The sequence below is a fragment of the Scyliorhinus torazame genome, chromosome 7, assembly GCF_047496885.1.
Source record: "Scyliorhinus torazame isolate Kashiwa2021f chromosome 7, sScyTor2.1, whole genome shotgun sequence".
Taxonomy (NCBI): Eukaryota; Metazoa; Chordata; class Chondrichthyes; order Carcharhiniformes; family Scyliorhinidae; genus Scyliorhinus; species Scyliorhinus torazame.
In genome coordinates, this window is record NC_092713.1 from 155,356,421 (window position 1) to 155,374,226 (window position 17,806).

At 49.9% G+C, this 17,806-nt stretch overlaps 1 protein-coding gene across 1 annotated transcript in view; it reads right to left on the reverse strand.

Annotated features, from left to right (window-relative positions):
• dars2 (aspartyl-tRNA synthetase 2, mitochondrial) overlaps positions 1-17,806 on the reverse strand; it is a 121,708-nt gene that overhangs the window by 35,889 nt on the left and 68,013 nt on the right. Inside the window, exons 11-12 of the mRNA XM_072511684.1 lie at positions 10,859-10,966; positions 9,542-9,604 (exon numbers count right to left, since the gene is read on the reverse strand). Coding sequence (XP_072367785.1) covers positions 9,542-9,604; positions 10,859-10,966 — 171 coding nt within the window. The remainder of the gene's footprint in view (positions 1-9,541; positions 9,605-10,858; positions 10,967-17,806) is intronic.

The following is a 17,806-nucleotide window of genomic DNA, read 5'->3' on the forward strand; positions in this document are numbered from 1 at the left end:
CTCCCCGTGTGTGCGTGGGTTTCCTCCGGGTGCTCCGGTTTCCTCCCACAGTCCAAAGATGTGCAGGTTAGGTGGATTGGCCATGATAAATTGCCCTTAGTGTCCAAAATTGCCCTTAGTGTTGGGTGGGGTTACTGGGTTATGGGGATAGGGTGGCGGTGTTGACCTTGGGTAGGGTGCTCTTTCCAAGAGCCGGTGCAGACTCGATGGGCCGAATGGCCTCCTTCTGCACTGTAAATTCTATGGTAAATTCTATGGAAAGAGGAAAGTATTCCACCACACTTCTGACTTGTGCCTTTTAGGTTGTGGACTGGTTTTACAGAGTCAGGAGATGAGTTACTCGATGCAGGATTCCTAAGGCCCGATTCTTCCAAAGGGAGACAAAGTCCCGACGCCGGAGTGAAAACCGGAGTGTTTCACTCCGACGTCGGAGCCAGCTTCCAGCCCCCTATTCCACCGCCCCCGGGGGGCTAGGAGTGGGGTCGCGTATTTTACGCGCGCTGGGCCTTGGCACCGCGTAAATGACGCGGCCGGCCTCGAGTAAATGAAGTCACCCGCACATGCGCAGTTACCGTCCTCCCCAAGGCCGCCCCGCAAGAAGATGGCGGATAGATCTTGCGGGGCGGCGGAGGAAAGGAGGTCCTCCTTTGGAGAGGTCGGCCCGCCGATCGGTGGGGCCCGATCGCGGGCCAGACCCCATCGGAGGCCCCCCCCCCGGTGAAGGAACCCCCCCCCCCCCCAAACAGGCCGCCCCCCCCAGTGTTCCCGCACAGTTCCCGCCGGCAGCGACCAGGTGTGGCCGGCGCCGGCGGGAACCTGTCGTGTCGGAGTGGCCGCTCAGCCCATCCGGGCTGGAGAATAGCGGGGGTACCGGAGAATCGCCATTGTGAGTGTCTCGGGCGGTTCTCCGGCTAGCGCGGTGCAGAACACGACGAGGCCGCTCTCGCCGGTTAGGAGAATGGTGGGACGGGGTTGCGCGATATAATGGCGCGGCCGACGATTCTCCCAACCGGCGCGGCCTCTGAGAATCGCGTCCCACGACTTTGACCTGCTCTTATAGCTGCAGCATTGTATGGCTAGTCCAGTACAGTTTCTGGTCATTGGTAACCCCCAGGATGTTGATAGTGGGAGGTTCAGTGACGGTAATGCCATTGAACATCAAGGGGCGATGATTAGATTCTCTCTTGTTGGAGATGGTCATTGCATGGCACATGTGTGGAGCAAATATTACTTGCCACTTGTTAGCCCAAGTCTGGATATTGTCCAGGTCTTGCTGCATTTGCACAGGGACTGCTTCATTATCTGAGGAGTTGCATATGGTGCTGAACATTGTGCAATCATCAGTGAACATTCCCACTTCTGACCTTATGGTAGAAACAAGGTCACTGATGAAGTAGCTGGAAGATATTTGGGCCGAGGACACTTCTCTGAGGAATTCCCACAGTGATGTCCTGGAGCTGAGATGACTGAATGCCAACAAGCACAACTATCTTGTTTTGGGCTAGGAATGACTCCAACCAGCGGAGAGTTTTCCCAATTCCCATTGACTCAGATTTAGCCAAGGTTCCTTGATGACACACCCGATCAAATGCGGTCTTGATAGCCAAGGGCAGTCACTCTTGCTTCAGCTCTGGAGTTCAGTTCTTTTATCCATGTTTGAACCAAGGCCGTAATGAAGTTGGGAATAGAATGACGTTGAAAATGGCAAAACCTAAACTGGGTATCAGTGAGCAAGTTACTGCTTAGTATTTGTCACTTAATTGCACTGTTGATGACCCTTTCCATCACTTTACAGACAGAGAGTAGACTGGTGGGCCGGTAATTGACTGGGTTGGATTTGTCCTGGTTTGTGTGTACAGGACATATCAGGGCAATTTTCCACGTTGCTGGGTAGTTACCAATATTGTAGCTGTACTGGAATAGCTTGGCTGGAGGCGCGGCAAGTTTGGAGCACAAGTCCTCAATCTATTGGCAGGATATTGTCAGGGCCCATAGCCTTTGCAGTATCCAGTGCCTTCAGCTGTTTCTTGCTATCATGTGGAGTGAATCGAATTGGCTGAAGACTGACACCTGTGATGCTTGGGACCTTTGGAGGAAGCCGAGATGGATCATCCAATCAGCACTTCTGGTTGAAGATTGTTGCAAATGCTTCAGCCTTATTTTTTGCACTGATGTGCTGGGGTGTCCCATCATTGAGGATGGAGATAGATGTGGAACCTCCAGTGAGTTGATTCCAGGAATAGAGAACTGAACCATGAGGATATGTTGGAGAGGTTGGGATGGCTTTCCTCAGAGAAAAGAAGGTTGAGAGGAAACTTCATAAGAGGTATTCAAGATTCTCCCACTCAAGAGAACATCAAGAACCAGAGGACAGAGATTCAAAATAATTGGCAAAAGGAATAAAAGTGAAGTGAGGAAAAATATTTTTACACCCAGAGAGTGCCTGGCTGAAGTCTGGAACAAACTTTCTAAGAGGCCAGTGGAGGTAGGTTTGATTGAGGTATTCAAAACAGATTACTATCTGAAAAGAAAGAATGTGCAAGGTTATGGGGATAAAACAGGGGATTGGGACCGAGACTAGGTAGAAGAGAGCCAGTGCAGACTTGATGAGCTGAATGGCCTCCCTCTGCACTGTAATGATTCTGTGATTCTTTGCTAAATGACCACGCTCAAATTATTAAATTGTGTCCCCTTGTTCTATATTCTCCATCAGAAGAAACATAAGAACTAGGAGCAGGAGTAGGCAATTCAGCTCCTCGAGCCCACGCCGCCATTCAATACGATCATGGCTGATCTCCTCTCGGCCTCAACCCCACTTTCCTGCCTGTTCTCCATAACCCTTCAACCCATTACGAATTAAAAATGTCTATCTCCTCCTTAAATTTGCTCAACGTCCCGGCATCTACTGCACTCTGAAGTGGTGACTTCCACAGATTTATGACCCTGTGAGAGAAGTAATTTCTCCTAATCTCTGTTTTAAATCAGCTACCCCTTTATCCTAAAACTATGACCACTCATTCTAGATTGCCCCACAAGAGGCCATCTGCTCTATCTCTATTTTGTCAATATCTGTTATCTTATATACCTCACTTAGATCTTCTCTCATTCTTCTAAACTCGAGAGAGTATAGGCCTAAACTGCTCAATCTCAAGACAAACACGGAATTCTGAGACTAAGTGTTGATGCCGGGGCAGGATTCGTTGACTGCAAAACTGGTGCCGCACCTGGACCGATTCAGCGACCATTGAGGGGCTAGCACAGGCGCTACGTGGAACACAATTGATTTCAATGAGGAACGGTGTGGGATTCGCTGGGTCCGTGAATGACACTCGGGAGGCTGACAAGCTGCTGCCACATATACACACTTCACTCCCCACACACAATCATCCTAGCCAACAAGATGGCACTGGTTGCGCTGAAGAGCTCCCATCCCACTGTTGGGTCGGCTGGGGCCAGACGGTACCTAGGGCGGTGGCCTGGGGGGACACCCATACGACCTGTGGCCCTAAGTTCACAGTGGGCTGTCAGCCATGTGCTCAACTGCATGGTTGCCTTGCAGGTCGCGGCAATAGTGATCCGTGCCCATCCACCCCAACCCATAGCCCACCTTCTGGCCAACCTCCGCAACTCTCCCCGGCCCTGACAGAAGCCCCCCCCAGCCAGCGGCATGACTATCAGCAAACTCTGGCGATGTTGGTCACTTTCTGTATGCCCCCCCTCTCTCCTTCAGCAGCCAAGGCGCCAGTTTCACGATTTTTAAAAGTACAAGTAAACCTCGATGTCATAAATCTGCTCATGTGGAGCAGAAAATCGCGGAGGCTTTGGAGAATCCTGGGTCAGGCCACTAGTGATATGCCAACGGTGTTTACTGTACATGTGGAGTGGAACACATTGACACAGCTGTTGAAGCAGAATTGTGATTTGGCGTGAAACCGGCGCCTGATATGAATTTTGCATAATAACCGATTCTCCGCTGAACCGTGTTTCCCGATTCCAGCGTCAGCCAACGGAGAAACCCACCCCTCATCTCTGGAATCTTTTTGTGAACTTTCTCTGAACTGCCTCTAATGCAACTAAAGGTAAACTTGCAGGTTGAGTCTGTAATTAAGAAAGCAAATGCAATGTTGTCATTCATCTCAAGAGGCTTGGAATATAAAAGCAGGGATGTACTTCTGAAGCTTTATAAAGCATTAGTTAGGCCCCATTTAGAATACTGTGAGCAATTTTGGGCCCCACACCTCAGGAAGGACATACTGGCACTGGAGCGGGTCCAGCGGAGATTCACACGGATGATCCCAGGAATGGTAGGCCTAACATACGATGAATGTCTGAGGATCCTGGGATTATATTCATTGGAGTTTAGGAGGTTGAGGGGAGATCTAATAGAAACTTACAAGATAATGAATGGCTTAGATAGGGTGGATGTAGAGAAGTTGTTTCCATTAGCAGGGGAGACTAGGACCCGGGGGCACAGCCTTAGAATAAAAGGGAGTCACTTTAGAACAGAGATGAGGAGAAATTTCTTCAGCCAGAGTGGTGGGTCTGTGGAATTCATTGCCACAGAGGGCGGTGGAGGCCGGGACGTTGAGTGTCTTTAAGACAGAAGTTGATAAATTCTTGATTTCTCGAGGAATTAAGGGCTATGGAGAGAGAGCCGGTAAATGGAGTTGAAATCAGCCATGATTGAATGGTGGAGTGGACTCGATGGGCCGAATGGCCTTACTTCCGCTCCTATGTCTTATGGTCTTACATTCTTCCTCAAATAAGGGGACTAAAATTGTACGCAGTACTCCAGGTCCGGTCTCACCATTGCCGTATACATTTGCAGCAACACTTCCCAATTTTCATACTCTATCCATTTAACAATAAACGCTTAAATTCCATTTGCCTTCCTTATTACCTACTGTACCTGCATATTAGTTTTCTGAGATTCATGCACGAGGACACCCAGATCCCTCTGCATCGATGCACACTGAAATTTCTGACCATTTACATTGCCTTCTCATTTTTCCGACCAAAATGGATAACCTCACACTTATCCACGTTAAACTCCATCTGCCAAATTTTGGCCCACTCACCTAACCTATCTATACCCATTTGTAAATTTCTTATTTCCTCATTTGAATTTGCTTTCCCACCTATTTCAGTGTCATTGCAAATTTAGCTATAGTACCTCCTATCCCTCCATCCAAGTCATCAATATATATTGGAAATGGTTGAAGCCTAAAGACCGTGGTACCCCACTGGTTACATCTTGCCAACCAGAAAAGGACCCATTTATCCCGACTCTGCTTTCAGTCAGTCTTCTATCCAAGCTAATAAATGATGACCCCTAATCCCATATGATCTTATGCAGCACCTTATCAAATGCCTTCTGGAACTCCAGATATACTATAATCTACAGAATCCCCATTATCCACTTGGCTTGTTACATCTTCGAAGAACTCAAGTAAAGTAGCCAAACATGATTTGCCCTTCATAAAACCATGCTGATGGACTTCCGGTGGCGACATTTAGGTGGTGGTTGCATGTCAGGTGGCTCCCGCTAGAGCCCTTGGTTTTTGGCCCTTTTCAACAGTTTTTGGGAGGATTTTGTGAGTATACTTATCCCAGTAGAGATGTGGGCACTAAAGGATGTCAAAATCCCAAAGAAAGAATAGCAGGAGAAACGGATGAGTGCTAGTCCACCGGTAGAATCGATAACAGAGTGTGGTTGGAGGAAAGATAGCAGAACCTAGCTCGCAAGGTGGGGCTGCGCCCATTACAGTGGTTTAGGTGATGGCGGTGGAGTGGAGCTGCAATTTACCAAACATTTGCAGTAGCAAGGGAAGGAGATGATGGACACTCTTAGGAAATCGGTGGAAGAGTCACTGGCCCTGATAAAGGAGGCTCTTGGAAAGACGTCGGAGATGGTGCGGGAGTATGGTGAAGTGCTGAAGGGGGTGGAAGAAGCACTGTTGTGACACAGTGACCAGCTCGTCTCGCTGGAAGTGGAGTTGCTGAAGATGGAGGACAGAAATAAGGGCTTGAGGGCCAAGGTTGAGGACCTTGAGAACAGGTGGTGACGGCAGAACCTCAGGATCGTGGGAATGTATGAAGGTCAACGGAGTAATTTGCGAAGATATTCGCAAAACTGTTGGAGGTGGAGGAGGATGCTTCCCCATTTAAGTTGGATAGGGACCACCAGTCGCTCCGGCCAAAGCCACAGGCGAGCGAGCCACCAAGAGCTGTGATTGCCTGCTTTCTTGCTATCAGAGGAAGGAACAGGTATTGAGATGGACCAAGCAGAATCGGGAGGTGAAGTGGGACGGCAGCGGTATTTGTATATACAAAGATGTCACGGTGGTGCTGGCGAGGTGTGTGGCCTTAAACACGATGAAGGCAGTACTCTTCAAGAGTGGAGTGCGCTTCGGGGCAGTCTACATGGTGAGGCTGAGGGTCATGCACAACTCCAGAGACCATTATTTTGAGATGGCAGAGGAGGTAGAGCCATTCATGGAGGCGGAAATATTGGGGCTGAACTGAGATGTACACTGGAACTTGTTGTGGGTGGGTGGAGGGGGTTTGTTTTGTAGTGGGGTCCGTTAATTTCTTTGTACATTAGTTACCGTTACAGTTTAAGGCTGTTTGGGGTGTGGTTTTGTGGTGTGGGTTGCCTTCCTCCTCTCCGGGGCTGGTTTTGGGTTGGAGAGGATATGCAGGTGGGGTGGGGGGTGGGGGAGGAGAGGGGCAGTTTCAAGATGAGTTAGGGGGTGGAGGAGTTTCGGCATCTGAGATTGAGGTGCCGAGGTATTATTTGTAAATCTTTTGTTATGGATGTGGGGGGTGGAGGCTCTGGTGGGGGACACCACCTTAGCAAACTGGAGCTGGCTAGTGAAGGGGGCAGAGGTGCGGTTGGCCAAATCTTGGAGGGGGGTGGGGGGGAATGTGAGGAGAGGAGCTGCTTTGAGAGCAAGTGGTGGGGGGCTTCTGGGATTGGGTGGTGGGGTACCTGACAGTGACTGGGAGTAGTCATTGGCCCCATTCGTGAGGCAGGACTAGAGTCATCCCTCGCAGTGGACATGGCTGACATGCATGGGGGGGGTTCCCAGTTCGGCCGTTAATGTGGAATGTGCAGGGATTGGGAGGGCCCTTAAAGCGACCAAGAGTTTCTGCCCACTTGAAGGGCTTGAGGACCGATGCGGTTCTACTGCAGGACACCCATTTGCGAGTGAAAGACCAAGTAGGCTTTGTCAGGGCAAGGTTAGTCAGGTGTTTCATTCGGGCTTTGATAGTAGGGCCCGTGGGGTAGTAATACTGATTAACAAGCGAGCGCAGTTTAAGATGGAGGTAGTGGACCAAGGGCAGATATGTGATAGTTATGGAGGGAAGGTCGGTGGTGTTGGTTAGCGTGTATGCCCCCAATTGGATGATGTAGTGTTCATGAAGAAGGGGCGTCATTCTCCGACCCCCCCGCCGGGTCGGAGAATGGCCGTTGGCCGCCGTGAATCCCGCCCCCGCCGAAGTCTCCGGTACCGGAGATTGGGCGGGGGCGGGAATCGGGCCGCGCCGGTTGGCGGGACCCCCCGCTGGATTCTCCGGCCCGGATGGGCCGAAGTCCCGCCCAGAAATTGCCTGTCCCGCCGGCGTAAATCAAACATGGTATTTACCGGCGGGACCAGGCGGCGTGGGCGGGCTCCGGGGTCCTGGGGGGGGGGGGGGGGGGGGGGGGGGGGGGCGATCTGACCCCGGGGGGTGCCCCCACGGTAGCCTGGCCCGCGATCGGGGCCCACCGATCCGCGGGCGGGCCTGTGCCATGGGGGCACTCTTTCCCTTCCGCCTCCGCTACGGCCTCCACCATGGCAGAGGCGGAAGAGACTCTCCCCACTGCGCATGCGCGGGAAACTTTCAGCGGCCGCTGACGCTCCCGCGCATGCGCCGGGAAACTGTCAGCGGCTGCTGACGCTCCCGCGCATGCGCCGCATTTCCGCGCCAGCTGGCGGGGCAACAAACGCCATTTCCGCCAGCTGGCGGGGCGGAAATCGCTCCGGCGTCGGCCTAGCCCCTCAATGTTGGGGCTCGGCCGCCAAAGATGCGGAGCATTCCGCACCTTTGGGCCGGCGCGATGCCCGTCTGATTGGCGCCGTCTTTGGCGCCAGTCGGCGGACATCGCGCCGTTGGGGGAGAATTTCGCCCATGTTAGCTGCCCAATATGGATACACATCAGTTGATTTCGGTGGGGTCTTGATAATAATTCTAAACCTGAGAGTGGATCGGTCTAGGCCAAGGTCGTTGGCCCCGTTGGGGGTTGCAAGGGTGTTGGCTGCGTTTATGCAGGAGATTTGGGGGTGGGGGGGTGGGTGTGTGTGTGCGTGTGTGTGAGGGGGGGATGGAAGTAGGTCCGTGGAGGTTTTTAAATCCGGGGAGCAGAGATTAATCTTTCTTTTCTCCGGTACGCAACGTGTACTCTCAGATCAATTTTTATGTCATGGGGTGGTTCTTGTTGGCGGGGGTAAGGAGGGCGGAGTATTCGGCGATCGTCATTTCTAATCCTACCCCACACCTGGTGGATGTGGTATTGGAGAGGAGGCCGGCGTGTCGGCCAGCATAGTTTGAATGTGAGGTTGCTAGCTAACGTGGGGTTCTGCATTAAGAAGGTGAAAGTGATAGATGAGTACGTGGAGTTTACTAAAAATGGGGAGGTCTCACCATCGGTGATGTGGGGAGCTTTGAAAGCGGTGGTGTAAGGTGAGATAATCTCGTGTAAGGTGAGGTTGGGAAGGAGGCAAAGGAGGGGTGCCAGAGGCTGATAAATGAAATTTTGGAGGTTGATGGCAAGTATTTGGAAGTTCCCACCCCAGAACTTTTGGCCAGCAGAAAGGTACTGCAAACGCAGTTTGATCTGTTGTCCACAGGCAAGGCGATGCACCAGTTGAGGCGGGCAAAAAGAGCAATGTATGAATATGGGGAGAAGGCCAGCTGTTTGTTGGCTGACCAGCTTAGGTAGCAGGCGGTCTCCTGGGGGATTCTTCAGATATGAGAGGTGAGTGGGGGGTTGGTGTCCACTCCGGAGAAGGTGAATAGGGTATTTGAAGCGTTTTATCAAAAGCTGTTGACATCAGAGCAGCCGGGAGATAAGTTGGTTATGGTGAAGTTTTGGGGGGGATTGGAGTGCCCGATGGTGGAGGAGAAGTATATGGAGCAGTTGGAGGAGCCACTGGTGACTGAGGAGGTTCGGGCAGCCACAGGGTAAATTCAGATGGAAAAGCCACCAGGGCCAGATGGTTTCCTAATGAAATTTTATTGCGGACTGGTTGGTTCCTCTGTTGGTGGAGATGGACTGAGGAGGTTCGGGCGACCATAAGGGAAACGCAGACGGGGAAGACACTGGGGCCAGATGGCTTCCCGTTAAAATGTTAATAAAAGTTTGCAGACCGGCTGGTTCCGCTGTTGGTGGAGATGTTTGAGGATGTGGTGGCAAGGGGGACGCTACCGGGTAAAGCTGCACATATAAATGCAAGTCTTCCTTTCATTAGGCTTCATGAAAAAACATTTGTCTTACCTGATTAAACTGCGCTTTTGCCAATTCGGTAAAATTTTCTAAATCCTTTTTTTTCAAGTATTTCTGAAAGCAAGAATGTAAGTATTAATACAATTATACAGAAAGAGTACAATTTGACTCATTGCTCTCCGATCTAAAGTTGGGGCTCAATGACAGCTGCTGGGAGTTGTATCAAAATAGCCAGTCTGCGGTGACTCTCCCTCAGACTTTCTTTCCTCAGCTTGGAGAAACGTCTAACTTTTGCTCAGCATTTCCCTATGATTGAATGACTGAGATTAACTCGCTGGTGTGTGAAATCAAGAGTTGGGAACTTGCAACCTCTGACTCTACACTGTTTGAAGTGGTTAAATGAGATACACCACAACAAAACCAGTTGCATATTTTAAAAATTGAATATAGCCTCATTTTACTGGTTTGTTACTATGATTTATACCCCAATCAGGACTTCCATAAATCACTTATAAAGAACAGTAAGAAATCTTATAACACCACGTTAAAGTCCAACAGGTTTGTTTCAAATCACTAGCTTTCGGAGCACTGCTCCTTCCTCAGGTGAATGAATCTGACATTTATTCACCTGAGGAAGGAGCAGTGCTCCGAAAGCTAGTGATTTGAAACAAACCTGTTGGACATTAACCTGGTGTTGTAAGACTTCTTACTGTGCTCACCCCAGTCCAATGCCAGCATCTCCACATCACTTATAAAGAAACCATATTTTATAAAAATAAATTACACATATCTCACACAAATTGAAGTAATACTTCCTTTGATGAAATCTGTTCTTGATATCTTTCTTCTCCTAAGAAGTTTCATCTTCCCACCCCTCGCTGTGTTTCACTATACACAACACCAGATAAAAGCACTTCTTCATTTATTCTATTCTGGGTGGCTGCAGCTAGACTAAGTGACTAAGAGGAAACATGCAAGAGCACCGTGGGCAACTCATTATGAATTTTGTCTCCAACTCGTGGGGCTGTATTACATGCCTCTCTAATAGCACAACTGAGACAAGGGACTCAGGTTTGTTGGTAGTTATATATAATGTTGTACTACTAATCCACAGCACCTAATCATCACCATTCTGCAAAACTAATTCAGATTGACTGTGCAAAACATGGGATGACTGGCTGGACTATAAGTAGTGAGTTTGTGAAATGCATTAGATCGACAACCAGAACACAGAGATCAGAATATATTAGTAATATCGAATATATATCGAGGTAAATGACTGAGTAGGGATTTTCTCTGCTAAATTACACATTTAGATGGTAGATTGTTATACAGTCTGTGAGCTGACCTTGATTGAGTTACACTTACCACCCCATCAGTGATGGAGATGACCCGTACAGCACCACATGGGTGGGACAGTGCATCACACAGGAACAAAATCTTCGTGTTCATGAATATTTCACTGATGTCAACTATCTGTGTATTTTAACAAAATTAGATTAGAAGATCAATTTAAAAGTACAAGAGCACATTTAAATCTCCTTAATGCCCACAACATTTATCCAGAGTGAGCAACAGACAAATCAGAAAGGATTCCGTTGAATCTGTTTTTTCCAAACTTATCTATTTGTTTCCAAATAGTCTTTGCATTATATTATAGAAGAAGAGTTTTAACAAACTTGGTCACTATAATTCCTATAACGAAGAGCACTGACCATGATCTAACAGCCCTGTTGACCATGAGCACGAATCTATTAATGGCTGCTAAATCTAACGAGAGGCCATAACGCTTCTGGTGATGGCGATGTGCTGAACAGTTGCACAAAAGGTGGCTCTCCTCTAGAGACTGTAATTTGGGTCCTTTTAACCTCAAAATCGACCATTAAACCAAACAAACCCCTCCCACCCAAAACAAACAACCACTGGAGGAAATGCCCTCAAATGCAACAGGAAGCAGAAAAGACAGCAAGAACGGCAGGGGTCAGGAGAGGAAAACTCAGACTGTGGACACGAGGAGCGAAGCAGAGCAGGACATAGCGGACCGGAGGGATCACCAACGCAAACGCCAGCGCATCCATCAACGGGGCAGTGGATGGAACTTCTAGCACAAGAACATCTAAAACGTAGGGCACTGGAGAGGACGGAGTGGCGGTTGGAGACCCAGGAGCCGACAGTGTGGGAATTGGAAAGAGCAGCCACTGACCAGAATGATCAGATCGCCTTGCTCGAAACAGAAGTGACAAGGCTGGTAGCAGCCCAGGGAACACTCAAGGGGAAGATGGAGGACCAAGAAAATAGATCCTGCCCTAAAATCTCAGGACCATTGGGCTACCTGAGGGCACGGACGGCAGAAGCCCAACAGTTTATGTAGCGCAGATGCTAGTGAAGCTGGTCAGGAGAGACAGCTTCCCCAAACCCCCAGAAGTGGACAGAGCCCATAGGTCGCTCCGACAAAAGCCCAAAACAGAAGAACCATCAAGGGTGATCATTGCAAAGCTGCACAAGTTCCAGGACAAGGAGTGAATTTCGAATTGGGTGAGGAACACGCGGTCCTGCAAATGGGGAAGGCATAGGATCCGCATATGTCAGGAGATTGGGGCAAACCTGGCCAAATGCCGGGCCGAGTTCAATGGAGCCAAGGCAGCTCTGTTTAAGAACAAAGTGCTGTTCGGGATGCTGTACCCCACAAGACTCTGGGTGACAAATGGTAACAAAGAGTATTACCTCAACACGCCGGGAGAAGCAGATCAATTCATTAAGAAAAACTGTCTGTAAAGGCAGCAGTAATGGATGTTCCTTTTCGTTTCGTTTGTTTAGTATCTGGTTTGTCGTTGGCCCTCTCTGGAACGATCACCTGCACGTCAAGGGCAGGGGTTGAGGTGAGTTAACAGAGGGATACCGAAACAAGAAAGGAGCGGGGGGTGGGGAGGGGGGACGACAAAATGGATGAAGGATTGGAGGAAAGGATTCGGGGCGGGGGGGGTCCTGGACTGGCGGGCATGGGAGCACATGGAAGTAAGAAGAGAGGGGAACCACGGCGCAGCTCTCGAGACAGAGGGACCGCCTGGCAGAAGGGCTGCATGGGTATAATAATAGTTCAGGGAGAGGGGCAAGGGAGGGAGAGGCAGGGGAGCAGAGCCCACATGGGCACAGGAGGGGGAGAGATCGGTGAGGGCAGTGGTACCCAGGGGGAAATCAGGGAACAGGTGAGGGGAAGGTAGAATGCTGGTTACAACAGATCGCACGGGCGGACAGCCAGAACAAAGAAGACAACAATGGCCATCTTGGTTGGTCTCCAGACAAAGGGAAATCTCGGAGTACAGGGGCACGTCCACATGGTTAGTATGGCTGACCCCACACGGAGGGCACAGGAGCACAAAAACCCCCATCAGGATAGTCACCTGGAACGTACGTCAGGAGACTTAACAGCCCAGTGAAAAGATCCAGAGTCTTTGCCCACCTGAAAATTCTGACAGCCGATGTAGTCTTCCTCCAAGAGACATACCTGAGGGAAAAGGACTGACTGAGGGCAAGAAAGAATTGGCTGGGATAGACGTACCAAGTGTGCTACGGGATGAGGGCTAGGGGGTGGTCATACTGTTCAGGAAGAGGACCACCGTTACAGTGACGAGTACGATGACGGACCCAGAGGGACGGTATGTAATGGTCAGCGGTGTCGCGGAAGAGGCACCGGTGTACTTGTGAATATATATGCCCTAACTGGGATGATGCAGATTTTATTAAAAAGACCATGACAGAAATTCCCGGCCTGTACTCCCACCAACTCATCATGGGGGAGACTTCAACTCCGTACAGGACCCATGGATGGACAAATCCAAATTGGGGAAGCAATCAGCCATGGCAAGGGAACTGAATGCCTTTATGGAACAGATAGGGGAGGTGGAGCCCTGGAGGTTCTCCTTCTTCTCCCAAGCCCACAAAGTATATTCCCGCATCAACTTCATCATAGTAGGGAAATGGGTGCTTTCAGGGGTGTGGTAGCGGAATGCTCCGCATAACTCCATACTACATGGATGTGAGGTTAGAGACTGGCCAGACGAAGTGACCCCTCCATGGAGGCTGGACACAGCCCTCCCTCCTCGTCGACAAGGCGTTCTGCGAGAGAATGTCACAAGTCATTGATGGATATGTAACCTGCAACCAGAATGGGGAGGTCTCACCCTCCACATTTTGGGAGGCACTGAAGGCAGTGAAAAAGGGGGAGATAATAGCGTACAGGGCATTCAGGGACAGGAAGGAGAGGGCGGCTAGGCAACAGTTGATCCAATCCATACTGGAGGTGGATCGGTGGTACTCCATGGCCCTGACCATAGAACTACTGGAGGAGAGGAAAAAGTTACAAATGATTTGACCTACTCTCCACCGGGAAAGCAGTACACTAACTCCACCAGCCCTGGGGGAATTTTAACGAACATGGGGACAAGGCCAGTACCGGTTGACTCACCAGTTGAGAAAGCAGGCCACCACGAGGGAAATAGCACAGTTGAAAGACGAGAATTGTACACTAGTCACAGCTTCAGACAAGATCGATGAGGCCTTCCCGACTTTCTACTAAGAGGTGAACACCACCGAGCCTCCAGACAGGGACTCAGAGATGAAACGGTCCCTGGACATACCAGCGGTGGGGGAAGAAAAGAAACAGCGTCTAGAAGCACCACTAGAACTGGGGGAAGTCATGGAGAGCATCAACTCCATGCAGTTGGGGAAGGTACCGGGTCTGGACAGATTCCCGGTGCACTTCAAGAAAAAGTTTGCAACAGCTCTGGCCCCACACCCGTGGGAGATGTTCAACGACTCCCTATTGAGAGGGACCCTGCCACTCACGCTGGCGCAGGCCTCGATATCACTGATCCCTAAAAAAGGCAAAGACCCGGTCGAGTGTGGGTCATACAGGCCCATCTCACTCCTAAACATTGATACTAAAGTTCTGGCAAAGGACCTGGTGAGGCGACTTGAGTGTTGCTTGCTGGAGGTGGCAGCAGAAGATCAGACGGGCTTTGTCAAAAGCAGACATCAGGCACCTGCTGAACATGATCATGGCCCTATCCAGGGAGGAGACACCAGAAGTGATCATCTCCCTAGACGCAGAGAAGGCCTTCGACAGAGTCGAATGGAGGTACCTCATGAAGGTTTGGGTTTGGACCAGCTTTCACCTCGTGGGCGAAACTACTGTACAGCGCATCCATATCGAATGTACAGACTAACGCCACCAGCTCTGAATACTTCAGCTGCACAGAGGAACAAAGAAGGGATGCCTGGTGTCCCCGCTGTTATTTGCCCTGGCAATCGAGCCACTGGCTATCACCCTTAGAGCAGCAAAGGGGTGTAGCATCCAGAAGATAAACAGGGAGCACAGAAACTCACTCTACGTGGATGACCTGCTCCTCTATATCTCAAATTCCCTCGCCAGTCTGGGAGGAATAATTGAACTCCTAAAAGAGTTTGGAATCTTCTCAGGTTACAAACTTAACCTGAGCAAGAGCGAAATCTTCCCTGTGAACCTGCAATGGGGGGGGGGTAGGTTCCTCTTCCTGTTCAGATCCCTCCCGATCTTCATCCCCAAGGCTTTCCTCACCAAAGTAGACAAATTAATCATGCCGTTTGTGTGGAGGTGGTAGAACCCAAGGATTTGATAGAGCGTACTACAGAGAAGGAGAAATATTGGAGACCTGTCCCCCCCGAACCTCGTATTCTACAACTGGGCCGCTACCGCAGAAAGAATACGGGGATAGGTCAAAGAGCCAGAGTGGGTAAAAATAGAGGAGAGCACTTGTACGGGGAAGTCGCTCCAACCACTGGCCATGGCCCCACTCCCATTTTTCCCAACCAAGTACGATTCCAGTGGTAGTGGCCACGCTGAGAACATGGAACCAACTTACAAACCACTTCGGTCCGGTCGCAATGTTCAGCATGGTCCCGATCTGCAAGACCGCAAACTCACCCCGCGACAATCCAATACCCCGCGTATCCTTTAATACGACGAAGGGATACTGACGGTAGGGGACCTATAAGTAGACGGCAGAGTAGTGACCCCAGGGGAACTCACAGACAAGCTCCAACTCCTGAAAGGGAATGAGCTGAGCTCCGGTACATCCAGATGAGGAATTTCCTCCTCAAGAAGATAGCAATGTTCCCCCAGCTTTCAGGACACTCCCTACTGAACAGATGTCTGACCGTGGGCGAACCAGGGGACGGCTATGTGGATATGTACGGACTACTACTGGAGAAGGTACGGTCACCACTGGATGAGACATGGAAGAAGTGGGAGGTAGTGGAAGGACTCTGGTTCAAAGCACTGTACAGGGCGAACTCCCCCTCCTCACGCGTAGGGCTGAGCCTAACGCAACAAAAGGGAGTGCACAAGGCATAATTAACCAGAACACGCATGATTGGATTCTTCCCGGAGGTGGAGGGCAAATGTGAATAGTGCCAGGGAGGCTCAGCCAACCACACCCACATGTTCTGGTCTTGCCCCAGCCTAGTCAGGTACTGGACAGGCTTTTTAAGGCCATGTCCAAGGTTGCGGGGGTGAGGGTGGAGTTATGCCCGCTAGTGGTGGTCTTCAGGGTATCAGAACAGCCAGAACTCTACGTGGAGAGTGGCAGACACCCTAGCTTTTGCCTCTCTGATTAACCACCGGAGACTCTCTCTCGGTTGGAGATCAGCAGCGCCACCCAAGGCCGCACACTGGCTGTCTGACTTGGCAGAATTCCTTAAATTGGAAAAAAATAAAATTTGCCATTCGGGGATCGAGGAAGGCTTCCACAACACGTGAAGGCTATTCACCAGCCTATTCCAAGACCTGCTTGTGATCAGCAACAAATAGGGGAGGAGTGGTGAAGGGGAGGGAGGGAGGACCAAAACGGACAATGGAAGAAAAGAGGGTGGGGTGGGGGGAGCGGGGAGGATAGGGAGGGGGAGTTGGGGAGGACGTCAAGCAAAGCAAAGGGCAAGCAGGGAGCCAGAAGGAACAAGTAGTGGGACGTGCATGGGCGTGACCACAACAATAATGCCAAGGCATGCCCGGTTGATGTCAAACCCGCTTGCTGGTAGGTTTTAATACGAGCATGGTATTATGGGAGGCAGCATGTGCATAATTAAAACAGTACAAATGCGGTATCTGATCACCGGGGGCATAAAAATTAGGGGTCCCACACCTATGTATATATTACTCTTTTATACCTGTTTGTTTATCATGTACTTTGTTTCCTTTTTGTATATACACTTTTGTAGATTCCCATTATTGTTATTGGAAATAAATGTAAAACCAATAAAAATATTTTTTGTTAAAATCTCATGAGAGGCCAAAAACAGGATTTGTGCCAGTGAGATTTCAGTTTCAGACTGTCCCTGTCCCCCTCTGATGACACAATCAGGTTCACATGCCCAAGAAGGGCATGAGCTTGATTAGCGTATATTACAATAATTTCATTATAGGGCCTAATGCCACTACTTCCACCCTCTCCACATTGTCTCACCCAGCCGGTGTGACGTCACACCACGGCGAATCACTATTGGCTTTCAAAAACAAAAACCAGTTGTGATGACATGCTGGAGGCGCACAGGTAAGTATGGCCCAGGGTGGCGAGGGACATGGCCAGGCAGTTCCACCCTCTGGGGAGCCCCATGGTGGTGGTGGTGGTGGAGGGCACCAGAAAATCTGGTCTGAAAACTCGGCTGTGTTTCTGAAGGTACATGCCAATTTTTAGACAGAGCTTCATACTGACAAATCTTGGTAAAACTCCGCCCAGTGTTGCATTCCATTCGGGTCGTACGATCTGAAGTGAGCGTCCAATTCTGTGTTTTTTCCATCATCAAGACCACCTATATGCCAGTCTGTATCTCTGTCAAAAATCATCAACTGTCAATAGCCCTGTCCAAGCCTTAGCTACCTCTAGACTCGACTACTCCACTGCTCCTCCGGCCAGATTTCCTTCTTCTACCCTACCAAACTTCAGTCCTGTTCACTCCTTTCCCCTGTGCTTCCTGATCTACAGGGGTTCCTAGTCTTGTAGCACTTCAATTTTAAAATTCTCACCCTCACCCGTCCCTATCTTTGTAACCTCTTGCAGCCCAACAATCCTCCATTTCTGGCCTCTTGTGGGTCTCCAAATTAATTGCCCACAATTGGCACCCATGTTTTCTTCCGCATATGCCTGAAACCCTGGAATTCCTTTCTTAACTCTCTCCACCACCCTCTTTCTTTAAGATGCTCCTGAAAATTGTTCTAATGTTTCCTTATACAAATTTTGTTTAAGACCTTTGCAATGTTTCACTACTTTAAAGGTACAGATA